This window comes from Ambystoma mexicanum, chromosome 9, assembly GCF_040938575.1.
Source record: "Ambystoma mexicanum isolate Mex_15411 chromosome 9, UKY_AmexF1_1, whole genome shotgun sequence".
Taxonomy (NCBI): domain Eukaryota; kingdom Metazoa; phylum Chordata; class Amphibia; order Caudata; family Ambystomatidae; genus Ambystoma; species Ambystoma mexicanum.
Window position 1 is genome coordinate 790,106,157 of NC_090931.1, and position 24,925 is coordinate 790,131,081.

The 24,925-nt window shown below is 46.8% G+C and overlaps 1 protein-coding gene across 1 annotated transcript in view; it reads left to right on the top strand.

The window, feature by feature from the left end:
• Positions 1-24,925, top strand: part of LOC138488613 (MOB-like protein phocein) — a 703,046-nt gene that overhangs the window by 18,702 nt on the left and 659,419 nt on the right. The window contains exon 2 of the mRNA XM_069615737.1: positions 18,620-18,784. Within this exon, the coding sequence (XP_069471838.1) occupies positions 18,620-18,784 (165 nt within the window). The remainder of the gene's footprint in view (positions 1-18,619; positions 18,785-24,925) is intronic.

Below are 24,925 nucleotides of genomic sequence, written 5' to 3' on the forward strand. Positions count from 1 at the left end.
CTTGTATCACAACAATCTTTGGGGGGCGGTGGGGAGTCGATGGTTTTCTAAACCTCAATTCCTTTTCTAGCTCATCCAACATTCTTAATGTTTTGAAGACCCCCAGATTAGTGGGTATGGTAAATCCCTTGATTCGGATAAAGTGTTATCCCAGAAAAGTGGGGTCACTGAGCCTCTGTTGGTATAATAATGACTTCATGATGTCATGAAGAATGAGTAAACGTCCTTTAACCAGTGGTAAACATTTCAAGTTGAAAACTACTCGCTAGGGTCATACAATCTACTTTCTCCCTCCGTTCTGCATGCGCACGTCACTCAATTTTTTGGTTAATAAGAATTCTAATTTTTGCAATGGCCAGTTCAACTTTTGATACTTGCTGTAAAACAGCTGGTTTGAACTGCTTTTGAGTATGGGCTCTCATATCCACTGCCAACAGTGTGCTCTGAACCACCAGGGAGAGATCAGAAAAGGTGCATAGAAAGCTGTAGACACCCACAACCTGCCCCCAATGCTCCAAGGACACCAATAAAAGGTCTTTTGAGTGTGAGGTTTCATAAACTGAGCAATAATCTAAAAATCATGCAAGTCAGTTTCACAAACCCATTACTATTAAAAGCAGAAGGCAAGTTGACTAATTGTTTCTCTGATTGCCTGCCAGATGCCTATAATAAAGGAGCAGGAAAGGGTCAGTGGCAAAAGATTCGTGTGAAGCAGGAGAGGCGTGGTGATTCAAGGGGTGGAATCCCCAACAAACAAACGTGCAGAAGTCATTTTCATCTGACATAACAAATGGGCGTTCTGATGGAACCATGTGTAATCATGGTGGTTGGGTCGCTTTCTCGCGCTTCATCTTGTTCACAAGTCTTGATCAGTAAAAATCTGGTTTGTCATACGTGCAGCTCAAGTTAAGCCTCTCAGCCCCATGGTTGATCTTTTTTTACTACTGTACGAGCCTTCTCCCCAAACTACCCAGAACCATCTGTTGTCAGTGTAAACAAAGTTGCAAGACGCTTTTAGCCATGCATAAGTCACCTGATTCCAGCTCTCCACATGCACAGTACACCATTTCTTACTTGCCAAGGTGCAAACTAAGCATTGGCTACTGATAAATGTTGTTTCTTGGCGATTAGGAAATGGTGTGCATGTAGAAATCAGGTGGCGAGTGACTTTTCATATAGCTGGCAAGTAGCTGGCAACTAGAAATGTTTACACCCGATTTGCTCATCACTGCCGGTGAGTGCATGTTATGTTGCCTGCCCATAAATACATATGTGCTATTCCTATGATGTGTGGGATCATCTATTAAGGCCATATGTTTTGAACAGGGTTGGGTCAGAAGTCCACGTGCCAAATTATCTTCCCAGTGCTTCTGCTTAAGACCCTTCACACCAAAAATTTATGGAACAATGGAAATGGGTAATAAACTAGTATAAAACCTGTTCTGTTGAGCAAGACGCGTGCATACAACTGAGAGCGTACTTCCATTGGAGGCAGGAGCCTTCAGCTTCCCGCTTTAAACATTGGTTGTTGGTGTTCAGCTGAATGAGTGAGTGCATAGGCGATGCAACATTGCAGGTATGTTGATGCTGGTTTTTTTTTTTTTTTGGTTTTGACCTCGTTTTTCTCTCCCTACCACCGTAACTGCTCATCCTAAACTTGCAGCATACTAACCATTGCAACACCCGTTCCATGTGGAGAAAACGGCAACCGTAGTTTCCCTGGAAAACCGAACCAACGGTTAGCTCTGAACCTGATTGGGGCTTGTAACACAATTTCCACCTTTGTTCTCTCAATAAATGGACCCCAACCGGTTTACTTTGCAGAATTGGTGACCTGTTCGAAAAGGACAAGTAAAGAAGCAGATGGAGTAAAGTATGAGGTGGCATCAAAGACTGAGAGTAGCGTGTTGAGATGTAGGTGAAGCAGGACATTGGCCACAACCAAGCAATATTTGCATCGCAGCAGCAACAAAGATTGTGGCTTTTATGAGCAGCTTTTCACAGCTTGAAAATATCCTAATTAACCCTACCCCCAATGATGGGTTTTGTTTTTGTACTGCTTAAAACCTGCTTACCGCTGGTGGGCTCGTCCAGTGCAGCTTATCTGATGCCAGGTTCCACTTGAAGCTATTGCTGTTGGATGCTGATCCAGAGAGGACTGCATATTGGTGGTAAACCCGTGCCTGCCGAGCAGAGTTGGATTTGATGAAGGTGATTGCTTCTGCGGTGAGGTGAACATTTTCGCTGTGTTGTACCTGAAGCTTCTCTTGATCAAATATACAACCTAAAACATGTCCATCTGAAAGTATAATTTTGCTTCAGCGAAGCTTCATCTAGCATTCTGGGTACCTGCAGAGAACCCTAGTTGTAGGGATACTTTTGTCGGTGTCACCTCTCCATACAGCCTTTTCACAGGTTTTATTTCGTCTCTAGGTTGCTGTCCCGGTACTTCAGAATTCTTGTTAAAGTTGTCATGAGTAGGGTGTCTTCAACCTTTGTCTTTCCAAATTGTTAGACTACAACTCATCAGCCCTAGTCGTCGTCCACTATGCGGGGTCATGGGAGTCCTAGTCCAAAACATCTGAAGAGCTTGCAGGTTGCAGCCCTCTGGCCTAAATAGTTACCTCAGCCACAGAGCCGATTTATTTATTACCTGTGAGCTCTCAACTGTGAAGTACAGGGCAAAGCCAGTTCGCCGAGAAATACGTCTCTACTATTTCTTCAGCACCCAACAACTGGAATATTATTACACCTAGCGTGTCATTAAAGGTTGTTCCACCTGTCCGGTCCTTTTCATGTGCTTTACAGGCTTGGCCTTGTCCTGAGCAGTGCTCCCTCTAGGTTTCCCCGCTTTGATTCTCACTCTTATCAAGTTTGGCCAAAAGTGAGCTTGGCTCTGTAAAATATTCCAGCTTTGTCAATCGATGGAAAACCCTCTGTGTTTTGCTTTACCCCTGTGCTTTCCAAGCGTCTTTGTGCCCAGGTCAAGCTCATCAATGTTTTCATGCCTAAAACGTTTTTTAGCCAGCCATATCTGGAAATAGTTCGCCTTGTTTTTTTGGCACATATATAGCACAGATCCTGAAGCTGTGCGTGCTTATCCCCCTTTAAAAAAATCGGATCATCCAAACTATACATACCCCTTTTTAAAAGCCAAAAAAGTATAATTTTCTGTGGAACGACGTTTATTTTTTTGTGCTGACAAAATGGTAGAAAAAATCATGAAAAAATATGGCGTGGCTAAGGGGTAGATGGGTGGGAAGATGGGGAATAAATAAAAGGGGAGGGGGGGCTTTTCTGTACCACCGGGCCAACAAAATGAGAAGCATGCACCACCCACCAGACACACATCTGTCAACATAAATCCAACAAAAAAAGTGGAGAATTATATATATATTTTGATTTTTAGGAAAGCTATTGTTAAGGCACTTTAGCTCACCCTCCAAAATACAATTTAGATGTAATGGCTTGCTTATGAGAGAGCACATATCAATATTAAAAAACATTAGCGCTGTTAACCAAAGGGCTCTTTGTTTTGTTGCCGAAGTAAATTACTCTAGTATTTTACTTTGACAAAAATCACTTGAATTTTTTTTTTTCATTTTTAAATTGGGGAGGTTCCACCCGTTTCATTTTTAAATTGGGGAGGGGAGGGTCCACCCGTAGCCCCTAATCCTTAAAAGCACATTTTCAGGCGTGAAGGGCAGTTGCTGCAGGACTCTTGTTCTTTTATGTGGAACACCTTTTGCAAGGATGTATTTATTTTCAACAGCGTTGTGGCAAGGAACTCCTGTTGTGTTTATAAGACTACTGGAAGTCCTTTCTTTCAACTGCCACATCAACACCGGTGAGGAAGAGGTGGGGGAGCATCCTCTTAAACCCGTTCTGGCACAAAGTGTGTGAAGGGCAGTTGAGGTGGTCGAGGTTTGTCCCCAGAAAGGATGCTTGAGTAAGAGGGTTTGCTACAGATGTGGCTCAATAAAAAATAAAAGCTGTGCCCGTTTTAAATCCACCTTGTAGTAAGTCACTCTCAGCAGTGCATGATGCCAATGAGTGTAACAAAATCCAGACTATTTCACTAAGATTGTGGAACCTGCACTGATTGAAAATCTTGTTAATACTTCGGTTTTGTTTATGGGACATATCTCCACTTCTGGAACTGACTTAATTCTGGACCTCTCCGTCACACCCCAGGAATATCACACAACTCTTTCCTAGCCACGGAAGCCAAATGCAGTCAGGTGACCCCTCCCACCTTGGTTGGCACACGCTCCTGATTTAGATAGAAAAAAGGCACCTCGAGGCAGCCAGGGGGGGTTTGGGAGAGGTGGTTAGGGTAACCGGGAAGAGGTTTAGGAAACTTGCAATAGGATAGGACTGGGGAACACTGAAAACACGTAACCTGACTATGTGGCAAACACTTGTCTCAACCCTTTATTCCTAGATAATCAGTACCCTTCTTGGTTAGGATACAGACTCCTGTGTTTTGCATTAATATACCTTCACTGAATAAGTGACAAACATAAGCACATAAAGCATGAATGACTTGAAGCCATGGATGACTGACAAGTACACGTGAATAGAAAATAGACCACAATAATCTTCTTAATTTGCAATCCCTCAAGAGCATGACTCAACCCCCTCTCAATGCGGTCAGAACATGATTTAGAATTAGAGGTTGGGTTGAAAACCTAATAGCTTGGTACACACATGAAATGACAAAGCAAGCAGCCACAAACAAACCTAGCGTTCCTTCACGTTCTGCAAACTGATTGCTGCCCCAAACACTGATTTATACCATTCCATGATGTTTGTCCTCACCGGATGTGCATGATCAAAGACCGGTTTCTAATTCTCAAGCTGTTGTGGACCCCATTTCTCTCTTCCTTAAATGGAGTGCTGAATTCCATAGATAAAGCCTATGGGACTCTGAGCTTGAATATGAGAGAAATCGGTCTCGACTCTCCTCTTCATGACTTATCACAAGTAGAAAGAGTAGAGTCTTGGCTCCTATATCAATCGCGGAGGTGAATGATTCAATTCTCATCTTGGAGAGGTCTGGTATCCCAACTACAAATGATTTGCAATCACATACAGGGGGATGTGCAGAGAAAAGAAATCTAGGAAATTGAGATCCTTGCCCCCATCAAACATCCGCCAATAATGGGCTGTCGCGAGAAACCAGAGGAATCTGTGAAGAAATCAAATAATATCGAGTTGCTTCCTCATCAAAATAACAGTCCGAAAGTTCCTCTGGAAATTGAAAGCACAGCTGGCTATCGGTGATGGCTCGTTCCAACTTTAAGGAGGCTCGCAAAAACAAAAAAATTGAAGAATTCCCCCAACCCATCCACCCCCCCAGCTCTAATAGGAGATGATGGAATGATCCCCAAGCAGGGGCTATCAATCGCGACTATCAAGAATAGGCTGGACTGAGACCATTATTCAATTGAATCATCCAGGTCTCCTAAACCATATTATTGCGCACAACTGAAGATGGGCTCCTAATGAGTGCAATCCTATGAGTGCCTGTTGGAATCCTGGTTTAAATATTCAGACTGATTTATTCGACTACCTAGGAGAGCTGTTGCAAGAGTTGTTGGGTGCTGAGAAAAGGGAAGATGTTCTAATAGTTGGGGACCGTAACTGCTATTGTGGAACAAACTGGATGGTGATGGCCCAAAAATATGAGTTAAACAAATGGTAAATTGGTTGGGATGCAAATGAGTGGATACAGCTTATGGAACTGTGGAATCCCTCATGTCTGAATGTTGCTTATCCTGCCAGGCAAGATGAGTTAGATTATAGTTTGGTTTCCTTGCCCAGGTCTGCAGGGGGTTTGAGATGTTTTGTTAACGCTCACCTGTTAGTGCTTTTCTCCTTGTAACGGGATGTTCATTCACACAGTTGCAAAAAATGAATGTGTAAACAATGCTGGTAATCGGCTGGTGTGGAGGTACGGAGTGTTCGTAAATGTAACCATGATTTGATATTTTCTATTGCGTGTTTGACATGAGGAATTTTCCTTTTGAGCCAAATTCTTCACACTTATACAAATTGAGCTTTTCAGATTGAATCAAGCCACGCAGGCTATTCTCTAGTGGGGATGGGCGTGATCCAAAGAAAGAAAAATCCCAGGAGAGCTGCGTGTATTGAAAAATTATAAACTTCCTGATAATTTACTATCTTCTTGGGTGAAAAAATTAGTCTTTTAAGAACTCGTTAAGTGCTCATAAAGCGCAGACATACCAGCGTGAAGGGGGAAATGATGTCAACTATTAAGGCTAAGGATACAAGAGGTTTTTGGAAGGTACTTGATGCTGACCCTGGTACTCTGGCGAGGAGACAACTAAACCCGAGATATGACAAGAATGGACTGACTTCTTGGCCAATATGTATTAAATTACGGAAATGAATGAAGTAGCGATCCTAGAGTCTTCATCCTGGCATTTGGAGAATGATTGGGTGTCCAATTTGGTGATGAAAGATGATCCTGCACTTTGGTCTGAAATCCTGATAGTTTCTTCAGCAATATTGTGACCACTGTGATTCCAGAGTCATGGAAGACTGCTACTCTAATCCCTATTTATAGTTTTTCGGAGAGAACCTATTGCCCTTCTAGATACATGTACTAAAATCTTCGCCTCGGCTGTGCTGTATTCCCTGAATAGGAAGGAAGGGAGTTTTGATGAAAACCAAGCAGGTTTTCCAAGAGACTGGTGATAATTATCACGACTGAGGCCTCAGAAGAAAAAAAAAAACACCATCTTGTGTATGGTGCATGTGGATCTCTCTTCAGTGTTTGGTTGAAGCCGAAGGGATATACTTTGGAAAAAGCTTACAAATTGGAAGATCCCCAATACCCTACTAGAGATTCTTATTTCCCCGCACGTTTGATCAAGAGTTAGTGAGGTTGGATGGAGGGTACCTTATCTGGGCTGGTCCTTTAAAAATCGTGGTCTGGCAGGGTTCTAGATTGACCCCACCCTCTGTTCAACCTCTATCTGGCAGACCTGGTACTCTGGGAGGATCAGCATTTGCAGCACTCCACCAGACTCGGCTCAATGGCATGCCAATACCTTGTTTACACAGACAATTTGATTATTTTGGATCGAACACCTGTGGGTCTTAGCAGCCTTTTGGAGTGCTTTCATAGAGATGCGCAATTTAACCATAAACCTACAAAAACTAAAGCTATGGTCTGTGATTCGAATAGAAAGAAGTGCACCTCTTGTGGAGAGTTAACACTTGGCAGACTCTTGGAAGGAAAAGTGAGCTATACATTTCTCAAATAAAAAGGATCCTCACTAGGTATGGAAAATATTCACCAACACCCGCATTAACATATCTAATTAAGGTATTGCTGGCAATGATTTGATATAATGTATTAAAATTGCGCCCATACACGCGTGTTTCAGGGCGCAATATACTTTATACTGACTTCTACTCTGGCATGGAGGAAATCTGTTGTAATTGGCTAGAATGCCGTATATGGCAAGATGTTTGAGTATCCCTAAATGTGCACCTAGTTCAGTGCTTCGAAGAGAGCTGAAGCTGACTTCCACATCTGCATGGTTAAAGCGGAAATCCGTTTTAGTTTGTCCGAAAGGTTGGACCCTCAGTGGAAAATTCCCTATTGAACAAACTAAATGAAATCATAGGAAAGAATAATTGCAAGCACTTATCCAGTTGGGTTCAAGGAAATGTGTCGTTATCTGAGCTGTAGATGTCTGTGGATCTGTTCGATCTGGATCTGGAAAAGGTAAAGGGCATTCTTCTAAAATGATTCAATTAGAACAGATGAAATAGTATTCACTTTATGAAAATGCATCAAAAATGGAGAAATGGATGTCAAAATGTCAACCTTATTTAGTGACGTGCCCTTGTTCCTCTCTGAGGAAGATATTTGAGGCTCCAACAATGTTCTGCCTGCTATGGAAGTGGATAACAGAAACTGTAGCATGTGAAGGTTTTGTTAGGCTCTTGTATCAATAGACGTTGGAGCATCTTTTGACAATCTGTCCCTAAATGCCCCGTCTCTGTTTAAATATTTTAATACGTATCTGCGTGACATATAATTCCACTTGCTTTTTTGTAATAAAATGTTGTGGAACTACTATCGCTGATTGCTGCTACTAGTTGTATTGAAGACCTATTGAATTTGTCATAGTATGCTTGAACCTTAACTGCTAGGCTACAAGCTTTCTCGTCCTTGGCACTTAATAGGGGTTGGTGGTAGATTTTATTTATTTGGACTGTTTGTATGGAACTGTGTAAAGTTTGCTGGAAACCATGTGCATATAAATATTTAACAAACATTTACATACCCAACAAAATGATTTGTGTTCAAGCAAATTGCCACAGAGTAATTTACTTCTCCAACGGTATATACAAACCGAAGGGTGAGTTAAGGTTCCAACAGTGTTGGTTTTCATTGATATGTATGTCATTCCCATCCCCCCTTACACCTCCACCAGTTTCATTTTGATGGATATTGGAGCGTACTGCTTCTATAACCAGGAACTGGGTTCATACCCGATTTCCTGGCTGGATACACAAGTGTGTGTTATATAAAATGTCTGAGGTTTGTGGATCTGCTTGGATCACCTGCTATGTATAGGCTGACATCTAGTGGTAGCTGCAGAGTATTACTTGTTTTTGTTTTCGAAATTCGAAAAGGGGTGTCGACAGGGTGTGCCAGTAATAGTATCCCTAGTGTAACATCTACTGTACCCAAGGTCCCTCAGATTGCTTCAGACTACGATGGCGTAAAAAACATAGCGCAGAGTTCCTTCTTGGCTGATGCCATTACTTAGTAAAGTTAACTTAGTATTTGTCTCCGACATCCGTTTACCGCAAGATCTCCAGCAACGGCTTAAAGTACAAGACCATCAGTCGACGACGGCGACTCCTGTCTTGACAAACCTTTTTGTCTACTGTCTTCCAAGGCCCCAACTGGCCTTTTCACCCTGCACAGTAGGGAGAGCAGAGGGAGGTTCATATTCCAGTCTCGCGAAGAGAATGCATATTCCCCTTTACTCCCTTGTATTTTCACCAGGTTCATCCTTGAGAGGGGGCTCAACCCCTCCTAAGCAATGACTGCCCGCTACAGGTCCCCTCCCATGCCACATAGTTCACACTTTACCCACACATGGGAGGAGATCACTTTGGACAAGTGGGTACTTTTCCACTGTGGCAGGGGGCTATTGCATGGAGCTAATTCAAGCACCAACATCCACCCTCCAAGAAGAAGTCCAAGCACTGCTACTGAAGGATGCCATAGAAATCGTCCCGGCAAGCCAGGTAAACAAGGGTGTTTATTCAATGTCTTTCCTTGTGCCGAAAGACCTAACAATGCGCTCTGTCCTAGACCTGCACCCTGCAAACACCTATGTCAAGCCACAAACATTCTGCATGACGACGCTACAGGAAGTGATCCTACTGCTAAAACAGGGGGACTGACTACATGGCAACCTTCAATATGAACCTCTCACTGTCTCTAGAGCTCTCGTTCTCTCTAGGCTGGACTTCTGCAACTGCCTCTTCTAAATCTGCCTGCTACTACTCTCCGCCTGTGCAATTCATTCAGAACAGGACTGCGAGACTGTCCTTGGTGTCGAGCCCAGGGATCGTATCTCTCCAGCCCTGAAATCTCTTCACTGGCTCACTGTGGCTGCAAGGATTAAGTTCAAGACCCTCTGCATTGTCCACCAGCCTTCTGGGGCATGGGTCCGCAATACCGTCGACTCTCCCTTCGGAAATACCTTCCTTCTTGAGCTCTTGGTTCCTCTCCGTCCCTCAGGGTCAGGCGCTTCTCCAAGCAACGAGTTGGGTGTAGATCTCCTTCGGTTGGGGCTGCCCTCTGGAACAGCCTCCCTGCCTCTGTGACTTGAGAACCATCTTCGGTTCCGAAAGCACCTCAAGCCCGTCCTCTTTGCTTCTGCCTTCTCTCTTCCTGTCCTCCTGCTGATTTCGATCTGTTTCGACATCGGGCACCTGGCTACCTGATTTTGGGCCTAGATCCCCCTCTGCCCCTTCTCCACTGCACTTGCACGTTGTCAATGTCACTGGGCCTAGTAAGATCTTTTTGTACCACCCTTGTACCCGTCCCTTGCCTCATCGCGCCCTGAAACACTTGTGTAATGGCGCAATGTAAATAAAACATCCTATCGTATATCAAAGATGCATACTTTCATACTTCAATGTTCCAGCGCACAGAAAACTTGTGCGCTATAAGATGGTGAACCAACACTAGCAATTCAAGGTGCTACCCTTCGGCATAGCCTGCGCTCCATGGGTATTCACCAAGGGACTAGCGATAGTGGCAGCGCACCTATGCAGAGTGTCAATCCCAGTATACCCTTACCTGGACAACTGGCTGATAACGGGGAACCCCCGCCCCACCCCCCCACCTCCCTCAAATTTGCAAGCAAAATACCCAGAGACAATCAATCTTCTGTTCCAATATTGGGATTCTCAATCAACGAGAAAAAAATCGTCTCATTCCAAGCCAAACGGAACAGTTCTTAGGAGCTGTCAAAAGCATACTGCTGCAAATACCACAGTATCTAGCCGGTCGCCAAGTAACCGTACACAAAGCAATGCGTTTGCTCGGGATTGTGGCTTCATGCATTTACCTGGTCCCACACGCACGGTTGTGCACATGCCCAATGCAAGAATGGTTAGCAAAGTGGTCTCAGGCAAGCGGTCAGTGGGAGGATCTAGTGGTTGTTTCGCTGAATTGCACGTTAAACGCTGTGCATGCATACATGGATGATAGTTGCACACTCGGGTTCATAGAGGTCTCCACCTACATATTCTGAGAAGACCGCCTCACACATGTGTACAGAGAAGAGTGCAAGAATTGAAGAGTCCAAACCTGTGCAAGCTATTTAGGCCTGTCGTTGTCTACATTTAAATGACAAGCACATAGCCTATACATTCACTACCTCACAATTCTACAGGGAAGCCAAGTTGAATGTACATGTGTTAAATATTGTATGTTCACATGTTTTCTTTGATACCATACTGGTTTTGAAACTGCCAAAATGTGGTTTGAAGAGGTTAACACATGTGAACACACTGGCTGAAAAGCAACAATGTTATTATTGAACTGTATTGTGTTTTAGCAATAAGAATATTTAGAATGCCTAGGATCTTTTAGAACATGTGTTTATTTCTGATGCTTGTGGAATCTGCTTAGATCACATGCTGTGCATAGGCCGACATCTAGTGGAAGCTGCGGAGTATTTGTTTGCTTTCGAAACTCAAAGGGGCGTCGAACCAGGTTGTGCCAGTAATACTATCCCTGTGTGATGTCCCCTGTACCCATGATCCCTCACGCGTGTAGGACCTTCAGATTTGTTTTTTTCCGCCGTACTTGTTGGACGCATGTTGCGGAGGTCCCTTGGCTTTAGCCAATTATACTAAAATGATTGTCAAACTTCCCCGTTCTTCCTACGCTGAAGATGGACATCGGGGAAGATGATCGAGGAAACCAGCCGTTGAAGACTCCATGACCGACTTTGGGCTTTGGAAGGCCTCTGGCCTCGGCCTTGTACAAGTGGGGAGAGTGGGGGTGGTCATACAGGCTTTTCCCACATTGATTTCCTACATATACCCGCCCGCTGCCAATTTAACACAAGTGTAACAGGAAGCTTCCCTGGGTAGATAAACACAATACGTGTAACCTGTGTCTCTCACGAGACCATCCCGAGGCTGCCTGTCGAGCTTGCAAGCTCTTCAAGCCAAAAACACTTAAGGACAGCTCCACCACAACGCTGGTCCCACTACGCCAGGCAACAAGAGGCCATTGATGCCGAAGGGTCATTTAGCAATGGCAGCAATGCCGCGGGCAGAGGGGTGACTTCCGACACCCACGCGGAGCCCCAACCCCGGAGGACTGGCCGGCGGCCCAGTTATGGGGACAACACCCGGACGGCATAAGCGCGACACACCACGTCCACTAAACACATCAGCCCGGCCGTGCCGCGACACGCGTGTCGAGCGATCGGCAACGGAAGACGCAGGGAGCGGTCCAACGATTGTGCCCTCTGGGCGTTCCAGTTCGCCTCATGACAAAGACCAACCGTCCGCGGTTGAAAAAGGTGTCGCACTCCCAATAGTCCCAGAGGCCCGATCTCCGACCTCTATCCTCAGGCAAGGCGCGTTGCGTCTACTCCCGAGATTCGACATCCTTCCTCCAAGACCACCTCCGAATCTCGACGCAAGGTGTCGGATCCCTCAAAAACCCCTAAAAGCTCTGGGAAACATTCCTCTAGTTATGGGAAGGGGGATAAACAGCAGAAAAAGCCTTCAGAACACTATGTTCATAAGGAAAAACAAAAAGACCCGAAATCAGTAGGAAAGTCTAAGGTCCCTGACCCTCTCACTAAACCTAAAATCATCCCTCCCACTGCTCAAGATATAGGCATGGAGGAGGAAACAGAAGATGTTGCAGTGATTCCTAGCTCCAGAGAATGGAATTCAGCCGATATAGATAGGGTTATGAGAAGAATGTCATAGTTATGCCAACACACCAGCTACCACGGCCCATTCGGGATCGAAGGCCTCTCAACCCCCTGCTAAAAGACTCCGCTCTCATGCCCCAGGGCAGGGCTTGGTCACAGACACTTTGGTCATTGAAGCTTACCATTCCAAGTCATACTGTGAGGAAACAGAACCACAGATGCTAGAAGACCAAACAGGGGTCTCTTATTATGGGGATGGCGAGGACCAGGAGGCGAAGGAGGATGATGAGGCTGAAGCCTATAATCTTGACTCCCCAATTCCTAAAGACCCCCTGGTGAATGTCTCACTGGTAGATAATCAACCACTCCTCAACAAGGTACTGGCTAAGGCAGCAGCCCATTTTCATATTGACACACTGTACAAGAGGCCAGATTTCGCAGAAGAAATCCTGGGTGACAAGAGCCATTACCCAGGCTATGCCTATACTGAAATCTATCCAGCAGAGAATTGATCCCTCGCTGATGACTCCAAATCTTACTCGTCCAGTTAATCCACGAGTTGAAAAATTATTCCGGGCCGCGCCCTTCGGTTCCCCTCTACATAGGGGTCAGTTAAAACCTGACTCCCTGGTAGTAACAACCACCAGAAAGGGGGCAGGTACACCACTCGCTTCTTCAGAAGCACCTACAAAAGAGAATATATGATGTGGGCAGGAAAGTAGCTTCCACTTCCGCCTATCAGCCACGAATTGCTAACAGTGCCACTCTTTTGGCAAGATACTATTGCCATCAGTGGGAAGAAGTAGCTGCTTTTAGTATCCTCCGCACCTGAACCACTGAAGAGCCAGTTGGCTCAGCTAGCAGCAGATGGTAGGTCTGTATCGGGATGCATACTTAAAACAAACTTTGACGCAGCAGATAATGCTGGAAGATCAATCGCAAAAAAAAAGGTACTGTAATAAAGCGTCATGTTTGGTTAAGACAGTCGGGGTTCAAACCTGAAACCCAAGCCACTCTTTTATAGACATGCCGGTAGAGCCGAACATACTATTCGGCAAGGCCGTGGACGAAGCCGTAAACAGCCAAAGGCGAGTACGAGATCCTAAAATCTCTTCGACAACTTACGAATAAACCCTCACGACAGAGGGGGGACACTAATTTTCAAAGAGGTTCAAATTACTATCAAAATCCAGGAACATCATGGGGTAGAACAATCAGTTCCAATCATCACAGGGCTTCTCTAGAGGGCAGCGCAGAGGCCGCACTAGGGATAGAGGCAGGGGTAGAGCAGCCCCGCCAGAGGTGGTATGCCACTAGGTAAACAGTGACGTTCTGCTTTGGATTCCCTCCCATGCATCCCCAGTAGGGGGTCTCAGTTCCACTTTCACCCACGCATGGGAGGGGATCACTTCGGACAAATGGGTGCTGTCCACAGGATACTGTATAGAACTACTACGGTGCCCCCACGACCATTTGCCGAGATGAAAGGTACACTCGTTGGAACACCAGAAAACCCTCCTCGAGGAGATCACCATTCTGCTTGCAAGGGACGCCATAGAACTCGTCCTGGGCAGCCAGGTAAACCGGGGTATTTATTCAACCTACTTCCTTGTGCAAAAACAAATTTAACACTGCGCCCAGTATTAGATTTGCGCCCTGCAAACAAGTATGACAAGCCACAAATTTTGCAGGACTACACTACAAGAGGTAATCCCCCCCTACTAAAAAAGGGGATTACATGGCAACATTGGATGTTCCCAGCGCACAGAAGAATCTTGCGTTTCAAAATAGACAACCAGCACTACCAGTTCAAGGTGCTGCGCTTCCGTATAGCCTCGGCTTCAAGGGTATTCACCAAGGTGGCCGCGCACCTATGCAGGGAGGCAATCCCATTGTACCCTTACCTGGACGACTGGCTCATTACAGGGGAATCCCCTTAATTTGCAGATGAAACATCCAAAGAACAATCGACCTCCCCTTCCAATTGGGCTTCTCAATCAACAAGAAAAAATCAAGCCTGGTCCCAAGCACCTCAAAACAGCTCCTAGGAGCTATCCTCAACGCCCAAGAGGGTTTGGCCTTTCCATCAGAGGAAAGAATTTGAAATCTGTTGCTGCAAATTCCTCTATCAGGCCGGTCGCCAAATAAGGGTGCGCAAAGGGATGCGTTTGCTAGGCATGATGGCATCTTGCATTTACCTGGTTCCCCACGCATGCGACCCATGCAGGAATGGTTGGCGAAACAGTGGTCTCCAGCAGGTGGTCAGTGGGACAATCTGTACTATTGTTGGCAAAACTACCACTAGAGTCTTCGCTGGTGGACAAGTGAGAATCTTACAAAGGGGAAACCCTTCTACAGTCCTGAGATACAAGCTGTTGTCGCAACAGATGCCTCCCTAGCAGAGTGGGGAGCCCACTACCTTCACCATACAGCTCAGGGTCTCTGGTCTCACACAGTGGCTCGGAACCACATCAATCTGCTAGAACTTCTGGCAGTTTTCAGAGCGCTTCAGGCTTTCAAACGCCTCCTATCCAACCAATAAGCGAAAAATCCTAACGGACAGCACGACTGCAATGTTTTACCTAAACAAAGAAGGGGGCACTCGTTCACCAAATCTGTCCAAGCTTGCCCAGAAAGTTTGGAAATGGGCACTCGCACGGAAGATTTACCTGTCATCCCAACATGTTCAGGGGATCTCAACTCACTAGCGGATGCTCTGAGCAGGGAACCCCTCCCAGTAGAACACTAGTGGAAACTACATGAAGAAGTCGTAGGAGACCTCTTCTCTCAGTGGGGTTTCCCCCCACTATAGACCTATTCTCCACAAGCGAAAATGGGCAATGTCCAGACTTCGCATCCAGGTTACCCCAGCCAGGCTCCAAGGGGAACACCCTATGGATGAATTGGTCAGGGATGTTTGCCTACGCTTTTCCACCAACCCCTCTGTTGAGATAGGTGGTCAACAAGATCCACAGGGAACCGACGACGCTCATCCTGGTTGCTCCTATGTGCAACCACATGGCAAGACAACCATGGTATCCACACCTACACAAACTGGCGGTGTGAGACCCCATCAAACTCCTGTGCCGGTACAACCTACTCTCCCAGCACGAGGGGCTAACGGTGCATCCTCAGCCCAACTCAATGAACTTGGCACCATGGCTCCCGAAGTCTGAGTTCGTACATCTCAATTTACCCCAGAGATGTAGGGATATCTTGAAAGAGTCAAGAAAACCTAACCGAAGGCACTGTTACTATGACAAATGGAAAAGATCTGGTATTTGGTGCCAGAATAAGAAAATCAACCCCGTTGATTGTACTCCTTCTAGCGTGGTCACCTATATGCTCCACCTATTGGATGCAGGGTTAGTGTTTAACTCGCTCAAAGTGCACCTTGCAGCTTTATCAGCCTACACCACTTCCCATATAAAGGTGTTGTGGTGGAAAGTGCCATTGATCAAAGCATTTATGGAAGGGGTAAAGAGACTCCACCCTCCAATTTCTAACCCACCACCAGGTTGGGACCTTAATGTTGTACTTGCGAAGCTCATGGGACCCCCCTTTTAGAGCCCATGCACAAATCTAGTCTCAAACACCTGACTTATAAGACTGCCTTCTTAGTAGCTATCGCCTCCATAAGAAGGGTCAGAGAGAAATTCGAGCTCTGTCAGTGCAGGATCCTTTCTTTACTATTCATAGGGATAAACTGGTTTTACGCACTCACCCTAGGTTCTCGCCTAAATTAATTTCCAAATTCCAGGTTAACCAGTCTATTGAGCTACCAGCCTTCTTCCAGGAACCCAAAAGCTCTGCTGAGGTGAACTCTACACACTAGATGTGAGGAGGGCGGTCCTCTACTATGTAGACGAGACTAGACCGCTACGAAAAACAGATCAGCTGTTCGACTCCATAGCTCCAGGCAGAGAGGGAGAACGCGTCTCTAAGAATGCCATCTCTAAGTGGATAGTCAATTGTGCAATTCCCTTTCGGATAAAACACTGCCTTTTACACCAAGGGCCCACTCTACTAGAGGTACTGGAGCCACTCTGGCTTTCATTGCAAATGTCCCCCTTTACAGCATTTGCAAAGTAGCTACATGGAGCTCTATCCACACCTTTACTCAGCACTACTGCATTGACACTCATTCCAAGACAGATACTCAAGTGGGACAGGCGCTTTTAAGCCACTTGTTCGTTCATGAACATTATCACATCCCACCTCCTAACACTACTCGCTAATGTATGCACAGCATGTGATCTAAGCAGATTCCACAAGCCTCAGAAGGGATACATTACTCGCCGTAATCGTAGTTCTAATGCTTGTATTTGCTTAGATTCACATGAGCCCGCCATTTCTCCCCTCTGAGAGAAGGCGCATGGATAATTGTAGTCTCATCTATCCTATCGGCTTGGATACTCTGTACTCTCGCTACTCCTCATGCTACCTCATGTCAGAAAAAATACAATCTGAGGGTCCTACATGCGTGAGGGATCATGGGTACAGGGGATGTCAAACTAAGGATAGTATTACTGGCACGACGCCCCTTTTCGAGTTCCGAAAAACAAACTGTAATACTCCGCAGCTTCCACTAGATGTCGGCCTAGGCACAGCATGTGAATCTAAGCAGATACAAGCATCAGAAATACGATTATGGTGAGTAATGTATATATAATTATATTTGCTTTTGAATGCTTGCGTGAGAACCATTAGTAAGATTCTTATAGGCAGCTAAAATGTGAATGACAATTGTAATCAAGCCTATAACATTGTCGAGATCTCTATGGCGTTAAATGTAGAGAGACCACCTTAGTTGAAGATAGTTATTCTTTTAAATACATTTCGAAATTTTGAGAAATGCATTTGTTTTTTATTTTTGGTCTGGGACTGTTTATCCGGAGTGAGGGGATCATGCCACATGAATAGGAATCTGGAATTTAAATGAGTCCAAATAAATCTCTCTCCATGGCACAACAATCACTCCAAATTGCAGAGAGAGGTTGTTTATTTTTTTCTTAATGTAGGGCCACCCGCAGTCTCCTCCCCCCCACCCCCCCATCTTGTTAGTGCTCATGAACATTGCCTGGTCACCGTCTTGTGCTAGAGAGGTTCTGAATGCTGGCTCTCTAAACTCCCTCTACTGTCAACTCTACATCACTCCTCCCACTGCTTTTCAACCCTTTGATGTTCTCACTCCCCTTAGGTCTTGCCTCCCCCTTTGATGTTAATCCTCCTTCCACCATTCGTATACCAACTCCTCCCTACAAACCACTACTCTAAACACCCTCCTTTGACTTGAGCACTTTCGCGTCACAATCACTTACCCACACTCTTCATAATAATGCACCCACGCAATGTAGAACCATGTCCACTCCTTATCCAATTCTCAACTGTTCAACAAATGGCTTCCACAGTCCACTCCTCTTTTCGTCATCATGGTGGTCTCTTTTGGTTGTCTTCCACCGTATTTGAAAAACCCACACTTCTCCTTCTGCTTAAATTCCCCTTTGTCTGACTGAAGTGGGTAACTGTGTGTGTGGTGAGGAGGCTAAGCCTCGCCAATTTTCTCTTCACAGGCTCGCTGCATACTGAATCTGGCAGCTCAGGAGGCCAGTGTTTGTGTTCTGGGACGTGGTTTGGAAGGGTCTCCCGCTAAGCGTCTTGGGGGATAGAGGGCCTTCCGCTGATGGTCTTTGGGGCCTTCTCATTGCTGCACGGGGGGAGGCATTTGTTTCAGGGTTTGTATGGCTTGTGGGATGGGGCGTGGCGATAGGGTTTGTGAGAACAGGGGACAGGCTAACGGGGAACATAGTTCCACTACTTTCCATACGCTTCGACCACTGATCTCATCTGATGCTGAGGGGCAAACAAATTATATCCTTTTCTCTCACTAGCCTGGGGACACCTGAGGGGGGGAGGTGTGCATTACATCAGAGATGAGCAGCGATGGGGCGATTAGCGTCGCTGTATAAAAATAAATAATAATGTTTCCAGACTAAAAGCTCTAAAGATGAAATAAAACCACTGCTCAATTGTCTGCTTTTACTGTCTAATGTTGATTTGATATTTGCACACATTATATAACCTGTTGGTAAATGCAGTTGGGGATTGTGAATTTCTAAAGTCCAATTTATGTTTTGGTTTATCCACAGGCCGGTCAGGCATTTAAGAAATTTTTGCCGTTATTTGATCGTGTACTGGTTGAGAGGTTTGCAGCCGAGACTGTGACAAAGGGAGGCATCATGCTTCCAGAAAAATCTCAAGGAAAGGTGTTGCAAGCAACAGTGATGGCAGTGGGATCAGGAGCTAAAGGAAAGGTAAAAGACATTGAACATTTAATTGTGCAGCTTGTTTTAAAAAAAACTTAAATGTGCAGAGATTATGCCTTTTTATCATGCAACTCCATGTTTTTCTTGGATGGCCTTCAAACTCAGATGCGCCATCGGCGAAAGGGGAATCACCGGGCCATTCCTACCTCAGCGGACCCAGTAATTTCCCTTGTGCGGGTGCCAGTAGGTCCCCATTCCCATAGGGCTCAATGGGAATGGGGAGGATGGTAGCAGCGGTACCGTTATGAATGGTACTGTTGCTACCATCCTGTTCTACTCGCGGGTGCCGGTACAGACACCTGGTTAGACCAGGTGGATGCTAGGGAACCCGTGTGCAGAACTTGTAGTATGGTAATGTTGCCAGTAGCGATACGGAGCTGTTGCCTTACTGCCATGCTCGTAATGAGGCCCAATGTCTCTTCATCATCCATGTAGTCTTGAAAGCTAGCAGACAAAACTACGGAGATAGCCTGAAAAGGTATCTGAAAGAAACTTTCTTCTTTCTTAAATGTGCACTGTTTGGCCAACATAGCATTCTACTTATCCTAATTGGTTGTAGCATTCTATTTTATAAAAACACTTCTGTGGTGCACAGTGAAGTGAGAATAGTTAACTGTTTGCAAAGCCAGTAACGCCCCAATGCTTTCTATGTGCTATTCTTGAGGCCTACACTTACTGATTCGTAACCTCTCAGATTCCACATTTGTTAGTCTTATCTGGGTTCACTCCAGCCAACTTGCCCCCTTCAGGTTGCCTTTTTTTTATGTGTATGTTTTAGGCGCCAAGGCTATCTCTGAGCCACCATGAAAAGAAACTAATGAGCAATGTTTGAGCTACTGTTTGGTCGGTATTCAAAATTGATTCCCAAATATTCTTCAACCTGTTGGCACGTCCTGGGGCACCCTACTTGTTTAGATTGACCAGTTCACTGTGCGGCTGCTGCAAGTCTTTTTCACTGGCCAAGCTTCCCCTTCTTGGCAGAGTCTTGTTTGATTCCCACGTCGGCTTCTGAATCGTTCGCCCACAGAACCAGTGTCGCTCTGCAGGACCGCTTCTCCCTTGGCCCCGCTGCGCACAGTTCACCTCAACTTCACCGGAGTTCCTCTTCACTGGTCCCGAACGCTGCAAGTCTGTTACCGGCAGACATTTCCTGCTTTCCCCACAGCTCTTCTAAGTATGCTTGCCTCTGCCTTAGGACTTGCTTCCTGCTCTGTGCACTCTGGAGCCTTTCTCGTCTCCCCTTCTCTATCTGTCCTTCAATCTGTCAGCTGCAGGTGAGCTCCATATTTAAATGTCCCATGCAGATGACTTGGATCATGACAACTAGACTGTACATTCCCTCCACATTGACTCCTTGTTCCTTTCTCATCTCAGTACTTGAGGCTTTTTGGGACTTCGAGTCCAAAGAATTTCGAAATGATACATTGTTGGAAAGGTTTATGCAGACAGCAATCACCATAAACAGTAGATGTTGGAAATATTCTAGTCTTATTATGTACACATGAAGAATGAATAGGACTTTGTTGGAACAAAAAAGTTGTCAGATGTTTACATTGAAATGGTTCTGAATGACAACCTGCCATCAACAACTCTGGAATTAAGGGATCTTCCTTGTAAGAAAGGGGAATACTGCCACCTTCCTGCTGCCGTCACCACTCTCCCCTGACAGCCATCTCCTCCCATGCAATCTACCCTCAGAATGCCACCCCCACCTCACACCCAAACCCAAGACATTCCCCATACCTACACCCTCACCACCTCTCCAAGCCACCTAACCCAGTGAAATCGCTCCTCAGCCTGGTAAATTGCCCGTCAAGCACACACGCCAGCACCACTCCACTCACCTCTAGAGGATCCTCACCAGGCTCCCTGAGCAACCCTAGAAGACGGTCACCACCATTCAACCCCTGTCACCCAAGGCACTCCTCCTCACCACCCACATAATTCCATTTCTAGTACCCACTACACCCACCTTTTCCCCTAGAGAACTCCCACTTTGCGAGCACCTCTCTCTCTCTCTCTCTCTCTCTCTCGGCCACCAGCTCCTCTCCCTCCACCGGAATCCCCTTGTCCGATTCCGCCCGCCACCCCCCCCTCCTCCCCCCCCCCCCCCCCCCCCCCGTGAGACACTTGACCTTCAAACATATCTCTATCTGGTACCCTATCGCTCCTTCAAATTCTACCACACTGCATACGCAAGTAATTTATGGAACCCTGCCCTTTCACTGCAGCTATCCCTGCATCAGCCTTCACCCCTCCCACTCTTATATCACCCCAACCACTTCCATCTGGAATCTCATCCACCACCTGAAACCTGGTTCTCAAAACATCCGGCCCATTGCACAAGAAGCCTTCCCGTCTGGCTACAATCTTATTGTGCACAACAGGACCAGCAGGGTAGGGATGGCATTGCCATCCTCTACAAATCCTTCCGTGCCATTTCACACTCGGAGGAACACGCCTGCAACTCGGACTGCAAATCCCTCCTGGTAAAACATCTGCCCACGCCCTTGCAAACTCAAAGCTTCCTGCTCATATATAGAGCCCTGGGGCACAATAGATGCTTTGCAGAATCCTGTTGAAACTTGGCAGCCATCTTTGTCTCCCTTCCCCTCCTTGCAATATTATCTGGTTCAACTTCCCACATAACCCTATGACGGGATCCCTAGTGGCCAACCCTTCACTAGTCTCAGGTCCTAGCCACTCTGCAGGCCACAGACTAGAAGCAATGTTTAACTCACCAGACCTCATCACTACATTGCTACCTACCCGTCTGGATGGATCACCCTGCCATCCTCTTGGTGCGTTCTACTCTAGACCCTCCCTGCCTCCCCACCCAGCAGGCCTGGGGCCACTCACCAACTCGCGCCTTTGGAAGAAAGTCAAAGCAACTCCTGACCTGGCGAATTCCCTACCATCCCTGACCTCCACTCGCCTGCATACAGGCCAGATCACTATCTGCCACTTTGATGTCTGGCTCTCGGAAGCACATGGCCTTCTCACCCCATGCAGATCGTTCTCTAGCAGACAAGGCCTCCCTCTGAGGGTTCACTTCAGCTCTCAAAACTCTAAAATCATAGAACCACATCCTAGAGCGCAGATTATGTGCAGACCCATCGCCAATCGAACAGAATAGCTCAAACCTGCCAAGCTTACCGGACAGAAATGGGCAAGGCCAGTAATTTCTATTACTAGAATAGAATCGCCAACACTGCAAACCCCTGAAGTGAACTCCACAAGCTTATCGCCAAAAGCAGTGCCTGAGCATGTACTGCATCCACCCCCAACCCCTCTGCGACTCCCTCGGACCACTTCCACCACATAGCTCTCGAAAGAAATTTCTACATTGTCACTAAAATGGCATTGCTCACCCCTGTGGTCTTGACTGGACATCAGAACCGCTTCTCATCCTCCTGCTCTAATCATCCTTCTGCTCTTCTCATCCTTCTCCCCACTCTCCGACCCGCAATTTCTAAAGCTAACAACTGTGCTTCTGGATCCCCTAGCAACCCTGCCCCCACCCAACCCTACTAAAAGATCTTAATTTACACCTCTGCCAGTGACCTCGCAAAATTGATCGTCAACACATCTCTCATTTCCAGCACCTTTCCGAGCAGAATTCAAAACCTACATCCAGCCCCTGCTCACAAAGCCCTGTACTGCCTTGTCCCGAACAATTGGACGCATCAAACTGATGGTATAAAACTAATCGACTGCGCAGTTTCCTCACAACTATGCCATTTCACAGAATCCAGCCAGATCCTCTACCCTGCCCAATCGGACTTCAGACCCTTATGAGGATCTGAATTGTACCTAGTCTCATCGGGGATGATCAGCTCAGAAGTGGATATCTTCCATCTTCAACAAATCCCAAATAATACTGTTGGGGCAAACCACTACTAGGAGTTCGCGGACTCGGAACTCATGGAAGGTCCAACTCATTCGTCCCCCAAAAGGAACGTGAGGTCCAGACCGGCACCAAGTTCAAACTGCGTTTATTGCAGCCAAAACCAACGGGGATCAGCTCAGGGATGAGCTGGATGTAAGACAATCTTAACGGTTGCTGGCTAGCAGGCCAGTTTTATGGTACTATGATGTCACTATAACTGTACAATCTGGGCCCTTCTCCAGCAAACCTATCGCAGCCTGTGATTGGGCTCAGAGCGATAGTCCATCTGTAGTGGACCCTATACGTGTTAGTCTACTGGCTCTCCCATGTCAGGTGTCTGGCCTGGATCATCCCCGTAAAATGTTATTTCTGATGTTTGTTAATCTGCTTAGAATCACATGCTGTGCATAGGTCCGACATCCAGTGGTCACTGCGGAGTATTGCATTTTGTTTTTCGTAGTCGAAAAGGGGACGTCGACAAGGCGTGTCTGAAACACTATCCCTATAGTGACGTGCGTTGTACCCACAATCCCTCTCGCGTCGAGGTCCCTCAGATTGTTTTTTTCCGCCCAGCTTCTGGTCGCCTTCACGCGGAGCTCCTCGAGAGACATTGCAACTCCTCGACCTTTGGTCGTTTTTTCTCATTATATTAATAATCCCTCCCTCGACGCAGTTGTAAGCTGTTCTCCGCCGAAAAGAATCTTCGACGGAGGGTCGAGCGGAGGAAATCCTTCGGCGCTGCCGAACACGTGGCCTGGCCTTGCAGGCCATATACAGTAGGGAGAGTGGGGTCGTGGGACATCTCTGGGTCTTTTCTGAGAATGCCTTTCCCTTTCCCCTTCCTTTCCCTTGGGGTGCTTATCGCGATTTATTGCCTCGGCTATGGAGAGGACACCCTTTAGGTTTTGCCCGCTTTGCAAAGGCAAATTTACTTGGAAGGACAAGCATTCACGGTGTAACCGCTGCTTGCCCCTCGATCACAAGGAGGAAGGTTGCGCGGCTTGTCGGCTTCTTAAGCCTAAAACTCTAAAAGACCGTAGGGTTAAAAGGTGGGCGGCCTACGCGATGTCGAAGGCCGAAGGTTCACCCGCCGCTGCTACCACCGACAGTGACGAGGAACGCGATAACACGACCTCTGCTACGGAAGTCGAAACCCCCTCTAAGGAGCGCTTGCGCGCTTCGTCGTCTGTCCCCGGCCCCGACGGGCTCGGCTCACGCCCTGCTTATGGGGATGAACACCCCGGCGACACTGACGCACACAGACTCGCATAAGCACACAACCCACGGCTCTTCTTCGTCTAAGACGAAAAGAGCTTCGGCGCCCAAGGAGACGCAGATTCCACCGGCGGCCTCCTCGGACCGTTCGGGTTCGAAGCCCCTCTCGCAACCGCAGCCGCGACCAGCGACTGGTCTTTCGGCAAATAAGGGCGCCGCCCCCAAACCATCAGCCGGCGCGCATCAACAGAAGGCGCATACCGCCGTAGAGCGTTCGACACCCATAGCGTCGAAAACGCAAGCTTCCGCCGACAAACGAGTCGCCGAAAGCTTGGCGAGGATCGCTGTAGCCGACGCCCAGAAGCGTACGCCGAAAGACACGTCGAGCGCTACGCATAAGTCGAAAGACGCCGAAAAAGCCAGAAGAAAGGCAGGGACGACCCCCTTCAGTCGGGGGGTCACCCAGCACACCTGAAGGTTTTTCGGAGGGCGACTGGACACTTTCCTCGACGCTTTGGGAGAGGTCGAGCCGTTTCCAGTTAGATGACTCTATTTTTCCCCCGCCAGACCGCTCTGGGGTACCCCATGAAACCATGGAAAGACTCCACCTCTGTATGGAGAGGATGGAAAGGTTTATGAATACCCAGACCTCTCAAACTCCCAAGAGGACTAGCGAAGGGCCTCAGGAGGACCCCAGGGCCAAAAATCCGAGGCTAGTCGATCCCCAGGTGGACACAGCCTCAGACTTCCATAACATATACGACCTCACTGGGGAGGAAGAATACTTGGAGGAGGAGGATGATTTCATAGACCATCAAGTAGGACAGAACCGGGAGGAATGTCTGGAAGACACGCCAGACATTATAGAAGAAGGCTTCCGAGAAGACCCTGAAGAAGGACCTTCGCACCCCTGGCAATCCCCATCAGTGTATTCCGACACTGATGTCCTAAACCTAAATCCTCCTGACAATTCACCGGTTAGGAACACGTCTCCGATTGACGATCAGCCCACTTTCAATGCACTG